At 32.3% G+C, this 15,017-nt stretch overlaps 2 protein-coding genes across 2 annotated transcripts; both read right to left on the bottom strand.

Moving 5' to 3' along the window:
* Window positions 1–682: 682 nt before the first annotated feature.
* Window positions 683–2,981, bottom strand: LOC104904838 (60S ribosomal protein L8-1). Its single transcript, XM_010693234.3, has 2 exons — window positions 2,453–2,981; window positions 683–1,202 (listed from the first exon to the last, which is right to left on the bottom strand). The coding sequence occupies exons 1-2, from the start codon at window positions 2,890–2,892 to the stop codon at window positions 860–862; spliced, it is 783 nt and encodes a 260-aa protein (XP_010691536.1). The 5' UTR covers window positions 2,893–2,981; the 3' UTR covers window positions 683–859.
* Window positions 2,982–5,528: 2,547 nt separating this feature from the next.
* Window positions 5,529–12,355, bottom strand: LOC104904839 (amino acid permease 6). Its single transcript, XM_048637228.2, has 7 exons — window positions 12,099–12,355; window positions 11,758–11,985; window positions 8,703–8,796; window positions 8,339–8,553; window positions 6,623–6,765; window positions 6,303–6,530; window positions 5,529–6,023 (listed from the first exon to the last, which is right to left on the bottom strand). The coding sequence occupies exons 1-7, from the start codon at window positions 12,160–12,162 to the stop codon at window positions 5,598–5,600; spliced, it is 1,398 nt and encodes a 465-aa protein (XP_048493185.2). The 5' UTR covers window positions 12,163–12,355; the 3' UTR covers window positions 5,529–5,597.
* Between the last annotated feature and the right edge of the window lie 2,662 nt (window positions 12,356–15,017).

Genomic DNA, 15,017 nt, shown 5'->3' on the forward strand with positions numbered 1-15,017 from the left:
GGAGTCCTGAACACGAAAAGTGTATCCAGCTTTCCTACTACCACATTAGTAATGCAGGTCATCAAACATTACTAGAGGACTCAGGTTAAAAGAATAAGCTTTGGCAAAACTTCCATTCGTGCTAATAACTTGCATCTTAAAGTGGTAAACAAGTTGATTGAATTTGGGTCAAGTTTGAATCAGGCTAGTTTGAGAATTATTGAACTCCCAATCTCTTGAAATGCAATCAAAATGCAGGGAATTCAATGCTTATAGGGTGTTCCAGTGTCCATGAAAATACTTCAAACCAACAGATGTCTAGATCAAAACTTAGTTGACGATGTAACCAGAAAACTTACCTATCTCCCCTAGTAATTGATCAAGTTATTCAAATATGATATGCATCATCATACTAGTTCTGGAGTACGTATTATCTATCTATTAGCATGATATCCAGATACCTGGCCTTCCCAGAAAACAAACATCAAATTTTGACCACTCTACTTTAATGAAATATGCAACAGCAAATCGAAGTATGGCCACTCTATTCTCATGAAATCTGCAACAGCGAGTCGAAGTCTCGGACTACCAATGATTGACATTCCAAAGATTCACTGCTAATCAGAGATAAACTTCTCAAGTTGCCATAAAGCCAGCACATGAGAATTGAATCAATGAAACTTTACGGTAGAATCAACAAATATTGAGCTAAAAAGGCACTGGGAATTGTGAAATTTATCCGAAGTACCACCATGACAAAATCCAATCCTAAAATTGTGAACAAAACTCAGTAGTATATCCTTAATACTGCAGTCTTCAAAATAGATACTCTTAATAAAAGAAAACAACATCAAAAATGACGATAACATGCCTAGATAACTTAAGCCTTGTCGCTCTTGGAAACATTGGCGGCAGCTTGACCACGAAGACGACCAGTCCTCCTGGCAGCAATGAGACCAACCTTTTGCCCTGGTGGTGCATCTCTACGCACAGTAGAGGCATGACCAATATGCTGGTGGTTACCACCACCATGGGGATGCTCAACTGGATTCATAGCAACACCACGAACCTTGGGCCAGCAGTTTCTCTTGACTCTGTACTTGTGGTAAGCATTTCCTGCCTTAAGAAGGGGCTTCTCAGTACGACCTCCACCAGCAACTTGACCAATCATAGCACGGCAACCACTTGGGACAATCTTCTTCGAACCGGATGGGAGCTTGATCCTACAACAAATACAGCATAGTAAACATCAACTACTTGGCAAAATTACTACTAGCTAAAGCTGAAAGGTAGCCATCGAGAGCAATTCATCATTAAACTTATATAATCATGAGCGATTCATCCCAATTTGAACACACATTATTCAACCAGTTTTACAAACAAATCATGCTTCAATATGTGACTTGCATTGCTATACCAGATGCCTCCCTATATCTGCTATATGTCTCAAAACATCTCATAAAACCAAAAACAATATAAGAAAATTTCCCCCACAGAACAGTGACTTATATGAGAATTTCTTATGTCGAAGAGTACAGTAAAATGGCCGTTCCAATACAAATTTCCAGTTACAAAACCATAAGTAAAATTATTACAGGCACTTATATTTCATAAGTTGCAAAGATCAAGAAACTGACCACACATTGACAAAATATCTAAATAAAAGATTTCCTACAAATATTTATAACACCATAAATCCATAACCCAGAGTTAAATGACCAATCTTTCTTATACACCACCAACAAATCAGCCAAAACAACAATTCTTGATTACTTCAATTAAACTTTGACTAACAAAAATGATTTACCATATGACACGTTTCTCAATAAATCACAACATAAACACCAAGTAATATAAGTTTTCAATATAAACTCATAGAAATCTAATACAATCACCACAAATCAACATCAAACAGACAAACAAACCCATAAATCTTCAAGAATATGCAGTCATAAATAAACCCAACTATCACAAAAACAGATCAACAATCCGAACAAAACCCTAATTTCCAATCCCAACAACCAGAAACACGAAGCAAAAAAAACAATCCACAAAAAAACCCAGTAAATACAATCACAATATGCAATCAACAAACTAACCCAGAAACCAAAACAATCGCCAAAACCCAAAACAATAGTTTTCAAATCTAATAGATTAACAATCCAAACAACAAAAACATGAAACCAAATCAATACAAAAACCAAGAAAATACAATCATAATCTACAATAAACAAACCCAACACAGAACCCAAAACCTTCATCAAAACACAAAACCCTAATTTCTAGCCCAAAAAATTTACCATATTTTCCAAATCAAACAAAACAACAATCCAACAAATAAAAACATAAAATTAAATCAATAAAAAAACCCAGAAAATACAATCATTATCTACAATAAGCAAATCCAACCCAGAACCCAAAACCTTCATCAGAACCAAAATATAATCAAAAAACTTCAAATAAAAAAATTTACCTAGAAGTATCATTATCAGGGTTGTGAGAAATAACAATAGCATAATCCCCAGAAGCACGAGCAAGAACACCACGATCACCAACATGATGTTCAACATTACAAACAACAGCTCCTTCAGGAATAGATCTCAAAGGAAGAACATTTCCCACCATTAAATTTGCTTTCTTCCCACAATAAACAAACTGACCAGAATACATTCCTTCTGCAGCAACAAACAACTCCTTCTGATGCTTATACCTGAAAGGATGACGGAAAGTTACGCGAGCAAGTGGTGCACCACGTCCTGGGTCATGGATAATTTCAGTGATAACACCTTTTAAGTATCCATTACGTTCACCGAAGTCAAGGGTTCGAAACTTCGCAGCACCTTTTCTATGGTGGGTGTGGGATTTGAACACAGAACCTGCTCCCTTACGTTGAGCACGGATAACTCTTCCCATGGCGGAAGTGGTGAAGGGAGGAGAGAGAAAGTGAAGGGGAAGGGTTTTTTTTGTGAGGGTGCGGTGGAAATGAAATGGGGAAAGATGGGGGATTTTAGGGTTTTATTTGGTTAGGGTTTCAGATTTTTGACCTAGATTTAGTTGGGTTTTTTTGGGCTGTGTGTGTGTTTTTTGTGGTGTGGGCTGAGTTTGAAGATGGTGTTTTGTTGGGTGAGTTTTGTTTAAGCAAATTAATGGACTCATGTTTTGGGTATGCCTTGAATATCTTATGAAGTACTACGATTTCTGATACTATATGACCAAATTATAATGGACCCAAACTAGCTAATTCAACCTAAAAATATACTTCTTCCGTCTTTAAAATAAGAGACACACTTTTTTTAAGAAACTCTCACATCTATACAAATATATTAAAATATTATATTAATAAATGAATTTTTTTCTTACCCTGGACATAGAAATGGCAATGGATCTTAGACCCGTCCCAGATCCATTTTGAAGGATCTGGATCTTAGCATTTTGGACCCTGCAAATCTGGGTCGGATCCGGATCCTACACAAAAAATACGAATCTGGATCTGGATCATATGGAGAAGGTCCAGATCCGACCCGTAAATCTGTTTTTATACTTTGAATATTTTAGTTTTTATACTGTTTATCTCATTCTCATACAAGATTGAATATTTTAAATGTTGGGATATTGTTATATTGTAGTTTGGTGAATGTTATAATAATTATATCATATAGTGATAAAATATTGGCAATTGTTTGTACAACTTTTTGGAGAAACAGTTAGATCCAGATCCATATCCTAGAATCGTGGATCTAGTGGATCCGAATATGGGTATTGCCTTTTGAGATCCATAGGATCCGGTCCGGATATGGGTCCAGGCTAAAAAAACAGATCTAGATCTGGCACCACCAAGAACTGGTACAGATCCGGCCAGTTGTCATCCTTACCGCGGCATAGTCCGGGCCTAATAACTAGTTAAAGGAAAAAATGTGTCACTTATTAAATAAAGATGGTTAGTAAATAACTAAAGAATAGACTGATATTGATATGTTCATCATCAGAGGAGGAGGATGTTAGTTAGGGCTAGTAAGGACCTGTCCCCTGATCTTTTGGCATATTAGATTTAATACATATAAAAAAAAACTTGTAGCCTTGAATTTATGAGGTACTACGATTTAAAATTATTATCCAACCCAAACCCGAACAATTTCCGATACTATATGACCAAAGACTTGTTCTCCCCAACTTATTTTCAGTTCAGTTTAATTCAATTCAGTTCAGTTCAATTTAGCTCTGGACAATACTTTTACTCTCACATATCACTATTCGTTTCAGTACAGTTCAGTTGTTTTATGTCGAAGAGAACATGCCCCAAATTATAATGAACCCAAACTGAGCTAATTCAACATAATTAATGAATAGACTAATATTGATATGTTGTTCATCATCAAAGGAGGAGGATGTTAATTAGGGTTGGTAAGAACCTGACCCCTGATAATTTCTTTTGGCATATTAGATTTAATACATTAAAAAAAAACTTGTAGCGTAATGGATATGCATTCAACTTGTCCCTCTGAAGTTTTTGGTCTAAGATATGCCACTGATCATTATGAACTACTTTGCTTGATTGACAACATTCTCGAATATGACACGAACCTAATAACTTGTTACTTATACATGACTCGAATGAAATCTTATCTGAATGACTTTTTATCTCATAATGATAGGCTAGACACTTATATCCAATGGTAGATAGAAAATTCGTTGGCACACAAAGTTTTGAAGAACTTTGTTTCAAATTAACATTATTAGGGCCAAATGATAGATTATATAGTATAATATGATGTCAATTGTCACACATTGAGAATCAGATTCGCTAGGCTGCTACACTAGCAAATACATGAAACATGCAACCTATTTAGGTAATATCTCATTTTAGTTCATGACTCATCACAAAAAATGGTCTCAAGTAGTAACACAAAATTTGGCGCAATAGACTAACTAAACATTAGCCTCCGAAGGTGCCAGTGAGCGAAACTATGTAAGGTAGTAGATTCTTCAAACGAGTGGACATGTACATGTCCAAAAATAGACTTTAAGAGGTCAAAGTAAAGTTTTCTTTTCCCTTTTTGAGGGAAATCAAAGGAAAGAATCAAAGAAAATTAAGACAAACTTTTAAATGGATAATGATAATATTACACTTTACAGGCTTCCTCAATCACACGTGCATCAAACATTTTAATGTCCCGAATAAAAACCATATTGATCCTAGAAAAGGCAAATATGAAGGTATAATACACAATTTTTGAAAATTCCTAATGCATATGCAACAAGGCCATTGGAAGCTAATCGCTTAAGAATGATGGGTAAGAGTTCAATTTGAAAATGCAAAATGGAAGGAAATTAGGATAAGGGGAGGGAAAAGAGTAGTATTAATTTTTGTATTCTTGTGTTAAATGTATGTGCATTGATATATAAAGTAACAATCAACACGGTAACAATCATCTATTCAGCTATACTAATTGGCAAGCCAAACAAGTACGATTTTCAAAGAAAACTGTAAAGAAAAATCAAAGAACAATAATTACAAAATTTTACATGATATTAGATTACTTGATGTTATTGTTTGTCTTAAAAACAAAAGTATATAATTCCAATAATGTAGTCCTACATAATGTAATAGGAAGGTAACATCAAGATACAGATTGAAAAGGCTTCAAATTTGAAACACCTACAATAAGACCTCGAATAGAAGCAATAGCAGCTAAGACAGAGACAATCAAGCACCCAAAACTCAAGATTTGTAGCCAAATCCATGACGAAGAGTACTTGCGAACCTTGCCTTGTGCAATATACATTTGTATTGGAAAATATATGGTGAGTGGCCAAAATGAAAATGCGCCCATTAAACCCACAATATCATTGAAGAATGGGAAAATCATTGCAATTATAGTCACGATTATGACATATATGGTCCTCCAACCCACCCTAAGAAAATTGAAATGGTAGACACCGTAAAAGGGGAGTTTTACAGGATATTCTTCGGTAATGAATTTATTTTCCGGCCATGCAGTGGAGCATTGCGTCTCAACAAAATTGAATAGTGGTTGCACAAATACCTGTTTTATAGTCAAAAGTTAATAGGGTTGTCTGGAGCATAACAAGAGTAAACTTTGTTGAACCAAGAAACATAGAGCGGGTAAAATCTTCTCACGTACTTTAAACATTTCAAATAGCTAAAATAAATAACATCAAGTGACGAAACATTACACATATGTAAATTAAAGTGACATGTGGTGGTTAAATTCATAAACTACTGCCGGTAGAGATTATTTGATGTACACTCGAATGTAGGTTAGTCTAAAGATAAAACATAAAGAAAATGCATAGTTTATTACCTGGTAAGCTCCAACAAGATGAACAGCGATGAACACATTGGCAAGTGCAACGAGCCAATATGGTTCATAGAAACCAAAACCAGTTAAGAAATTTCCAGGAGCATCATTCCCAAATGCAGCATAACCAACAACTCCACACAACATATAAAAGAAAGTGGTGATCCAAACACCAAAGGAGATTGCTTTCTTCATCACTACATTTTCTGGAGGGTTTGGCTTTAGTGTGTCCTGTTACATAATATCATCACATTAGTTTAAGTTATATAGTAATTTTACTTCGATTTTATTATTGACAACGTAAGCAATAAAAAGTGGCATACTTGAATTTCAATTAGAACCATGGAAAAAGCATAAGCAAAGGCCATATTTCCCATTGCTGTCATAATATTCCAAGTCTTTTGAGAGCCAGTCACATCTCTGCCAACTTCTACTCCTGTTAACGATGTTCTTGGTTTGCTTCCAGCTTCAACAATGGCAATCATGCATTAATTAATTTACTATCAAATTCACTTTAAATTACATGTGTTATGCATATGCCATAATCCATAATGCCAATGAGGAATAACTACAACTCATACCAAAACAAATATGTACCAATAATTAAAGATTTTAAAATGATGTTGGATGGCTCAAAACATTCATGCCTTGGAAAAATTTGTAACAAAGTAAGTATATTATGTTTATTAGTCGTTAGTAAATGCCACTTTTTTTAATAAAACCATAAAAGCATATCATGATGAAGAAATGAAAAATGCAAATGTTATTAAAAGAAAGAATAAGACTTTTCAAGGTAAAAAGTAGAAAAGAATTAGAAATTTACTTGAAATCTCATTTTCGGGTTCTCACATTTTATGCGAAGTAGAACTTTCTAAAAGTACAATTTTTTTTGTCAATCAAATAGATCTAACTTCTCTTACTTTAAAGCTTAGGTTTATCATGTTTTCCATGTACATTTTTTTTGGTGGAAAGGAGTGACTCATTTAATTACTCGAACATATTACAAATATAATAACGATGTCCAGCGATCAAGCCACTATAGTCATATTACGAGGTATCTACAACTGACTATTACGAGGTATCTACAACTACTATTTTTTTTTGTGAAGAAGAAGGGCAAAGCCCCTCAATAAAGCAAAACTATTAAACGAGACCTTAGTAGGTGAACATTAACTACTATCTAATAACAACTAGTTTTTAGCCTAGATAATTATAATTTTTTATAAGATGTATTTTCTATTTTTTTTAATTACATATGTTTATATAGAGTAAAGACACTAAGATATAGCACCACATGGCGTAAATATCTAGGTTGTTAAAATTATAATCCATAATATAATGCCAACACTGCAAATTAATTCACTAACTACTCACACAAATATAGCCTTACCCGTACTTACTATAATACGGCCCTGTTTGGCACTAGCGTTTGAGGTAGCGGTTAGCGGTTGGACAAGATTGAAACGCTACTTAAGAAAATTATGAGTGTTTGGTAAGGTAGTGGTTGTAGTAGCGGGTAACAGTTGGATTAGATTATGAGTAGCGGTTGAGGAACGTTACTACAAGTAACGTTTGAGATTTAGAGGTAGCGGTCTAGTATTAGCATAAGGTAGAATTATTAACTAATTTTTTTTTATCTTTTACAATTCCAACAGCTACTTTTGCCAAACACTTCTAATTAAACAACTAATTTAATCGCTTACCGCTGACAGCTACTAGTAGACAGCTAGCAGCTACCCCCAACCGCTACCGCTAACAGCTACCCCCAACCGCTACCGCTAACAGCTACTAGAACCGCTATTGCCAAACATGCCCTACTTAATTTGGAGGCTCTCATCTTCTCGAGCCCATGATGCACATGCTCAAGGCCGGGCTTGATTACAACAAATATCGCTCTTCCTACAATTCTTAGCCATAACATACTGTTTTCCATGTACATTGTTAACTCGAAAAACTTAGAAATTTCGATGATTCTTAAACAAGGGAAATGCAATGCTATTTGTAATTTGATGGTTAATCATTGAAAAATGATCACTTACTTGCAACTTTGGCTACGGCAAGACCAATTCCTATAAAGGAATAACCAAATGACATAGCAGCAGAGACAATAGAGAGCCATGAAAGCTTGTGAAAATTGGGAAGTTGGCTAAGAATAATTTGTAAGACTCCAAATATTATAATATATGGATTATTTTGTGTATGGCATCCCGCTTCATGGCCGTGATAATGGAAGCATATAGCTCTTTTGACAGCCCTGAAATTTACATTTAACAACCATATAATGTACATATTATAATCATACAAGTGTAAATAATTTAATTTAGGATCCTCTAAAGTTGTAAAATAATTGTACGAGATAGAGTTTGAGCAATATCAGCTATTGAATGAAAAGATAATACTTACGCCATGCTTATAGATGCGGTAATTGTATAGCCTATTGACACTCCTACAAAGTTGGAATATTGAGCTAGGGCACATAACTTGTATTTTCTCCCACCTGTTCGTGTAAAAATGCACATATATTTCATTATCATTATATTCCTTAAGTTGAACATAACAAGTTGTGAAATATATTTTCAGCAATGTACATGAAATTTTTTTCGAATTTTATCACTTTTTATGTATGCCGACGTATTATTATGAGGCTTTATATCTCTAATTTTATATTTGTAAAAAATATAAAAAGTCAATATTCTAAAGGTACATATCGAGACGAATCAAATAATACCCACATAACTCTGTTTTCTCTTAACCATAAATTACAAATAATAGTCAAATGTTATTTGTGAATAGTGTCAAAAGTGAAAATATAACAATTAAAAAGAAACGGGTATAGTATAAATATGTGTAAGGAAATAAAGAATAAGAAGATGTCAGCTCCTGCCTTCCTATTTTCCAAGAAAATCACATCTTTAGCTAAAGTTGAGATTGCTACAATCAAGTAGAAACAATCACTAAGATAACAAGTTAGCAAGTAAATACTGATAAGAAAACCTAGAGTTTTATTTTGGTTTATAAGAAACATCCAAGACTAGCTTGTAGAAATTGCCATAATGTTACAAGAAGAAGGAAGAGAGTATGAAACTATCAATGGATGAAATTGGATATCCTATTCCTTTAACGTGAATGGTAAAATGGCTAACTGATTAAGCGCAGTGTGTTAATTCAAAACCATTAGTGTTTTGTTCAAATCTTGAAATGAAAAGAAATAAATCATAACCACCAATAAATGGAGTTTGTTATTGAGGAGAGATTAACTCAAACATGAGAAAAGGAAATAGGTATTTTATTACGTTTCTTAGAGCCCAAAAATGTTGAACCGAATGCTTCTAAGTGTTCGTGCTTGTGAAGGTATTGGACAAGGGATACGATTATACGAATATCCATACTTGGCTATGAATCAAATTATGAAATAACCAACTAGAAATCAAGAAGGGAAGTTCCTTAGGATCAATGGCGGATTTTGGTTGGGGCGGGTAGGGGCTTGAACCCCCATAGATGTATAAGATAAATTAAGTAAATTGTAATTTATGTGCAAAACAAACTGTGGCACAGTGGCCTTGAAGCAAGGTGTAAAAGGAAGTTTGAGCCCTAGAGGTTGCAAGTTCAAACATTGCATCAACACATTAGACTTTTTTGTTTTTTTTTTTTCATTTTAAATGCTTCTCTTTTTTCTTTTCCTTCTTTCTTTTTTTACTTCTTTCTTCTTCTCATTTATCTTTGGCTTATATCAATTTGCCTAATTTAGAAAAAGAACTTCCATTGATTGTACTATCTTTTAATATTTTTCTTCTCGAAAAAACTTTCTTTTTTATTTAACTATAATAATACTTCTTATTTCCTCAAACTCATTCTTAACCATCCTAAAATATAAGTTTATCTCTTTTTTGTGACTTAAAAAATTAATTTGGTAATTTGTTTAATTTTTTTTTTTTAACTAGAGTAATTTATTTACTTGCTAATGAACTATACCTTCAATTTTTAATAAATTGATCATTTTCTTGAACATTTCATAATGGTCAAACAAATAAATTGAAATAATTTCGTAAAATTTGCACCTTTGAGATTTTAATTTATTACATTAGCTACAAGCTCTTTGTAGCCATTTATAATAGTATATTAATATATTTGTGTGTGTTAGTGTTTTTATTCATCATTTAAAATTTTACATTAAAGCTTTTATTTTTATCAACTTGACCCCTGTTAAATAGTTAGTTAAGATCCGCCACTGTTTAGGATGAGCCGATAAGGGTATATGCAATGTCATGTAGTGTACTTCCTATGTAGTGTAATTATTATTGTCAAATCTTGGGAACATATAAAAATAAGCAAATTTAACTTTGAGTAATTGTAGCTTTAATTTAAAGCTAAACTATCAAAGAAATATGTCTGAATTATTTTTAGCAAATAAACTCTATTCTTCACTTTCTTTTAAAAAAAAAGAAATCACCATTATGATTATCTTAATCAATTATTATTGAACTTTCTCATGAGTGTTTCTACTATGTATGGGGGTTCATAGAATAATAATTGATCATAATAATAGCGATTTCTTTCAAAAATAAAAGTAGTAATATGAGTAGTTTGCTATAAAAAAAAGAAAGATCAACGGTCGTGAATTGATCAATATAATGTTTATTTTCATATAATCCCAAGATTCAACAATACTAATAACATCCTAAAATCAAAATCTTAATGAGATATACACACCCTTGAAAAATATAATACCCATAATGATAAAAGAAATGTGAAAATATTCATATAACTAGTACAATTCTAGGCAATATAAACAAAGGAACGCACTAATAACCCCAGTAAATATTGTAAATCTACATTACCACTAGAAAAAAAAATTGATGCTTAGGTGAATACAACTCATTATCAGAAAATATTTTTTATATTTAAAGATCTCGAAAGGCAAAATTATATAGACCTAGCATTGTCCACGAGGGAAAAACTTCTACCTACCAGATAATCTACCCACCAAAGATAAACATTAATAATTAGTGAAGTCCAATTCAACAGAATTAATTATATTTTAACTCTCTATTTTTAATAGTTAGTCTACCCAGTGTAGCAATCTCATGTCCATAATGAAAGGCACACGCAAAAAACAATTATCAAATTGCATGTTTAGCAACACACTAATTAACTTCAGAAAAACTATAAAGAAAATACATATAATTAAAGAATAATATTAACAAATACAAAACAGTATTAATAAATATGAAATAATATTATCAAATACTCCTCCTGTTTTTTTATCATTGTCACTTAAAATCTTAACACTATTCATACTTAGAGAAAATCTTTTCAATTTTATAAGTTAAAATATAGTCATGTGAGGTCTTATTTGATTCGTCTCAATACGTTATTAATCTACCAATATGTTTAAGTTCGAAGATGTATATACAATATAAAATAATATTAAACATATAAGAAAATAATTTTTCAATACCTAAAATAGATCTTACGGCCTCTCGGTAAGTATAATGTCTTTTACCAGTTACAGGGTTCCTGTAACAGTCAGCCTGTAAAGTAGAAGCAAACCACGTAACAAAAGAGAAGATCAAAAGAACAACGGGCCCAACGATCCAACCCATTTGGGCTACGGCCCATGCTAGAGATAACACTCCAGACCCAATAACAGCTGTGATGATATGAGCACTTGCAGTGAGAACATTACCTATTGTAAACACCATGAAAAAACACAATCATCAAAATCTTGTCAAAAACTTAAAATTTCCATAAAATAGATTTCAACATGATGAACAAAACAAAGAGTTGAATGAGAAAAACCAGTTCTTTTGTTACGGCCATCGTCGTCGACATCAATTGTGTTAATTCCATGTTCTACGTCCATCTTGTTGTGATGATTGATGTCAATGTAAAAGACTAGAAAAACTTGGTTTGGTTTTTTCGGATGTGTGTGAGTTTTTTTGGTTAAAGATTGGTTTTTTGGATGTGTGTGAGTTTTTTTGGTTAAAGATGAGAATCATAAGGAGTAGTTTTTTTTGTTATAGATGAGAATGATAAGGAGTAAGGTTTTTGGTTAGAGATGAGAATTATAAGGAGTTATGGATCTAATATAAATTTGTTTATATAGAGATAGTTTTGAAAAAAAGATGCCTATTTTTTCTCTGTTAAAACTTATCATATATGAACCTAGACGTGATTAGTTTCCATAGATGAAAGATTATATAATTTTCAAGAGTTTGTGTTGTAAGAGACAGTTTAATTTTAAATTAATATTAGAAAATGATAAGTCTAATATTAAAAAGATAATTAAACTAATAGTAACTCAATTAATTTCTTTCAGTGACCAATTTAATCTATTTAGTGACTAGGTCTACTTTTATATTAAAATTAAACCGTCTCTTTTAATAATTTTTGAATTTTTAAAGAGTGGTAAGTCATGGGTTAAAAAAAAAAAGAGTGTTTTTCTGAAAATGTATTAATGTGGGCTGTGGCAATGTAAATGGTCAATGTGAAAGGATGTGGGAAAAAGGTAGGTATACCTTGATTTCATGAATTATTACAATTTACAACGTTTTTTTTGGTAAGTTTGTAAGTCCATTTTACAGATGGTCAATATTTACAAGAATACAATGCAAGTAATTAATTGTGGATTTGTGACTATAAAACTGTATTTATACATGCACTAGACCAAGACAAGAGAGTATATAATATACAATGAATCATCAATTATGATTCATAAATGTGAATTGAGGTTTTATGCTTTGACTAGTGACCTCAAATTTACCGTCTCTTTAACTATCAATTCTGTTAAGCAAATGAAGAAAAGGGTAAATAGTGGTTTTAGGAACTAAACTAGTTATTGTCTGGGAGGAGGGTCATTACGTGTAATTCGTTTATTATTTTAAATTACTTGAATGATATGCACCCATATTAGCATATATTTAGATGATATGTAACGATTTTTAATACTTCATAACTTTCAATTAGTATTGAGTATCAGGTTCAAAATAAATTTATTGTAATACCATTTACGTTTCGCAAAATAGATCACTCTTTTAAGTCAAAATGATTCAATTTTAAGCAAAGAATAGTTACCTTTTTTTTTTAAGGGGAAGCAAAGAATAGTTACCTTAATGAGTCACTTGTATATAAGTAAAAGTGACTCATCTAGGACAAATAGTTACTCAAGTATAAAGGGTAACTTTTTATAATAAATAGATCAAGTGTTTATATATTTAAGACTAGCCTTCATATGCACGCGATGCGTGCGTTCATTTCAAAATTTGTTATTCTATTAGATACTTCATTCGTACTTTATTTATGATTAAACTTAAATGTGAAAAATTCAACAGTTAGATGAATTTAGATATATTAATTCGCTAATGTAAAAAAATAAAAGGTTGTGAGTGATTGTTAACATTAATTTTTTGTGAATGAATATTGAACAAAAAAAACAAAAATAATGAGTTGGTTTAACTGAATTAAAAAATATCAAAGGTAGTGAATGTTCAGACTTTTCATGTGCACGTTATGTATGCCATCTTTTTTTATAAGGTATAAATATTTTGTCCATTTAATTTTTTATTGAAGTATTTGATGCATATACCATTTTAAACTTGTTTTAAATGGCAAGTTGGAATGCGAATTTTTAAATGATTTGTTTTTGTAATTTTTTTCATTCCATTAATTAGATCATTAAGGGTATTTTAGTTACTTCAAAAGAGGACACAACACCTCCTCCCTTGGCTTATATAATAGAGATAAATAGTTACCCGCACACGAACTCATATCATACAATGGATCAATCCTTCAAATTAGTTGATTCAACACGACAAAGTCATGTAATATAATTTTTCAAGTCATAAATACACGTTCCGTTTTCGTTCCTACCTATAATTAATTGAAATTAACTATAATATAATTTTCTCAAATTTCTCCTTCGGATAGGTGTGTCCTTTTATTTTGTAAAAGGCTAAGTATAGATTAAGGGTTGGTGAGTCCATTAGAGATTTTTATAATGCAGCAATTATCCTCGCTATTATGGTAAACAAAAACTCGATAGGTAATATAACGTGTAACACAAGGATATGTTCATATATTACACATTTATTCACTTATAATATAGGAGTTGAATTTGTGTGTCAGCTTAAGAAGCATAATTATTTCCACTTACAATAAATAATTAATATAAGCTTGTAGATTAGTTGGTTAGTATATTTATATCTCAAAGGAGAGGTTCCAGTTGTAGAAGGGTTGGCGGTCTTGTGAAGAATCCGCTAAAGAATGGAGTTGGTGTCTGCTGGTTATTAACTACAAGTAAAGCAAACGTAAGCTACCCTCGAAAAAGTTATTCCGCCCCTTCTGATCCGCGAAGACTTTATCGACCAACTTTTGATATGATGCTCCTGCATTGCGGATCCCAAATGGCATAGTCTTGTAATTGCATACACCACAGTCCATGATGAATGTTGCTTGTTTTCCTGTTAGCCTCCAGTAAGCTGATCTGATGATATCTATAAAATGCGTCCATGAAACTCAATAGAGCATGACCAGATTCCCCTTGAAAAGTCAGTTGTATCACCACTCTTGCTCATTCTGTTAGGTTCAGCAACAAGAGCAACATCAGCATCAGGTCGAGAAGAATATATACAACAGAATTTGCATCATGTCCCAGCATGACATTTGTTTGCTTTAAGTTTAAGTTTTTATATATAGGATACATGAAAATCACTCCTTATG

This window comes from Beta vulgaris, chromosome 9 (genome assembly GCF_026745355.1).
Source record: "Beta vulgaris subsp. vulgaris cultivar EL10 chromosome 9, EL10.2, whole genome shotgun sequence".
Taxonomy (NCBI): Eukaryota; Viridiplantae; Streptophyta; class Magnoliopsida; order Caryophyllales; family Amaranthaceae; genus Beta; species Beta vulgaris.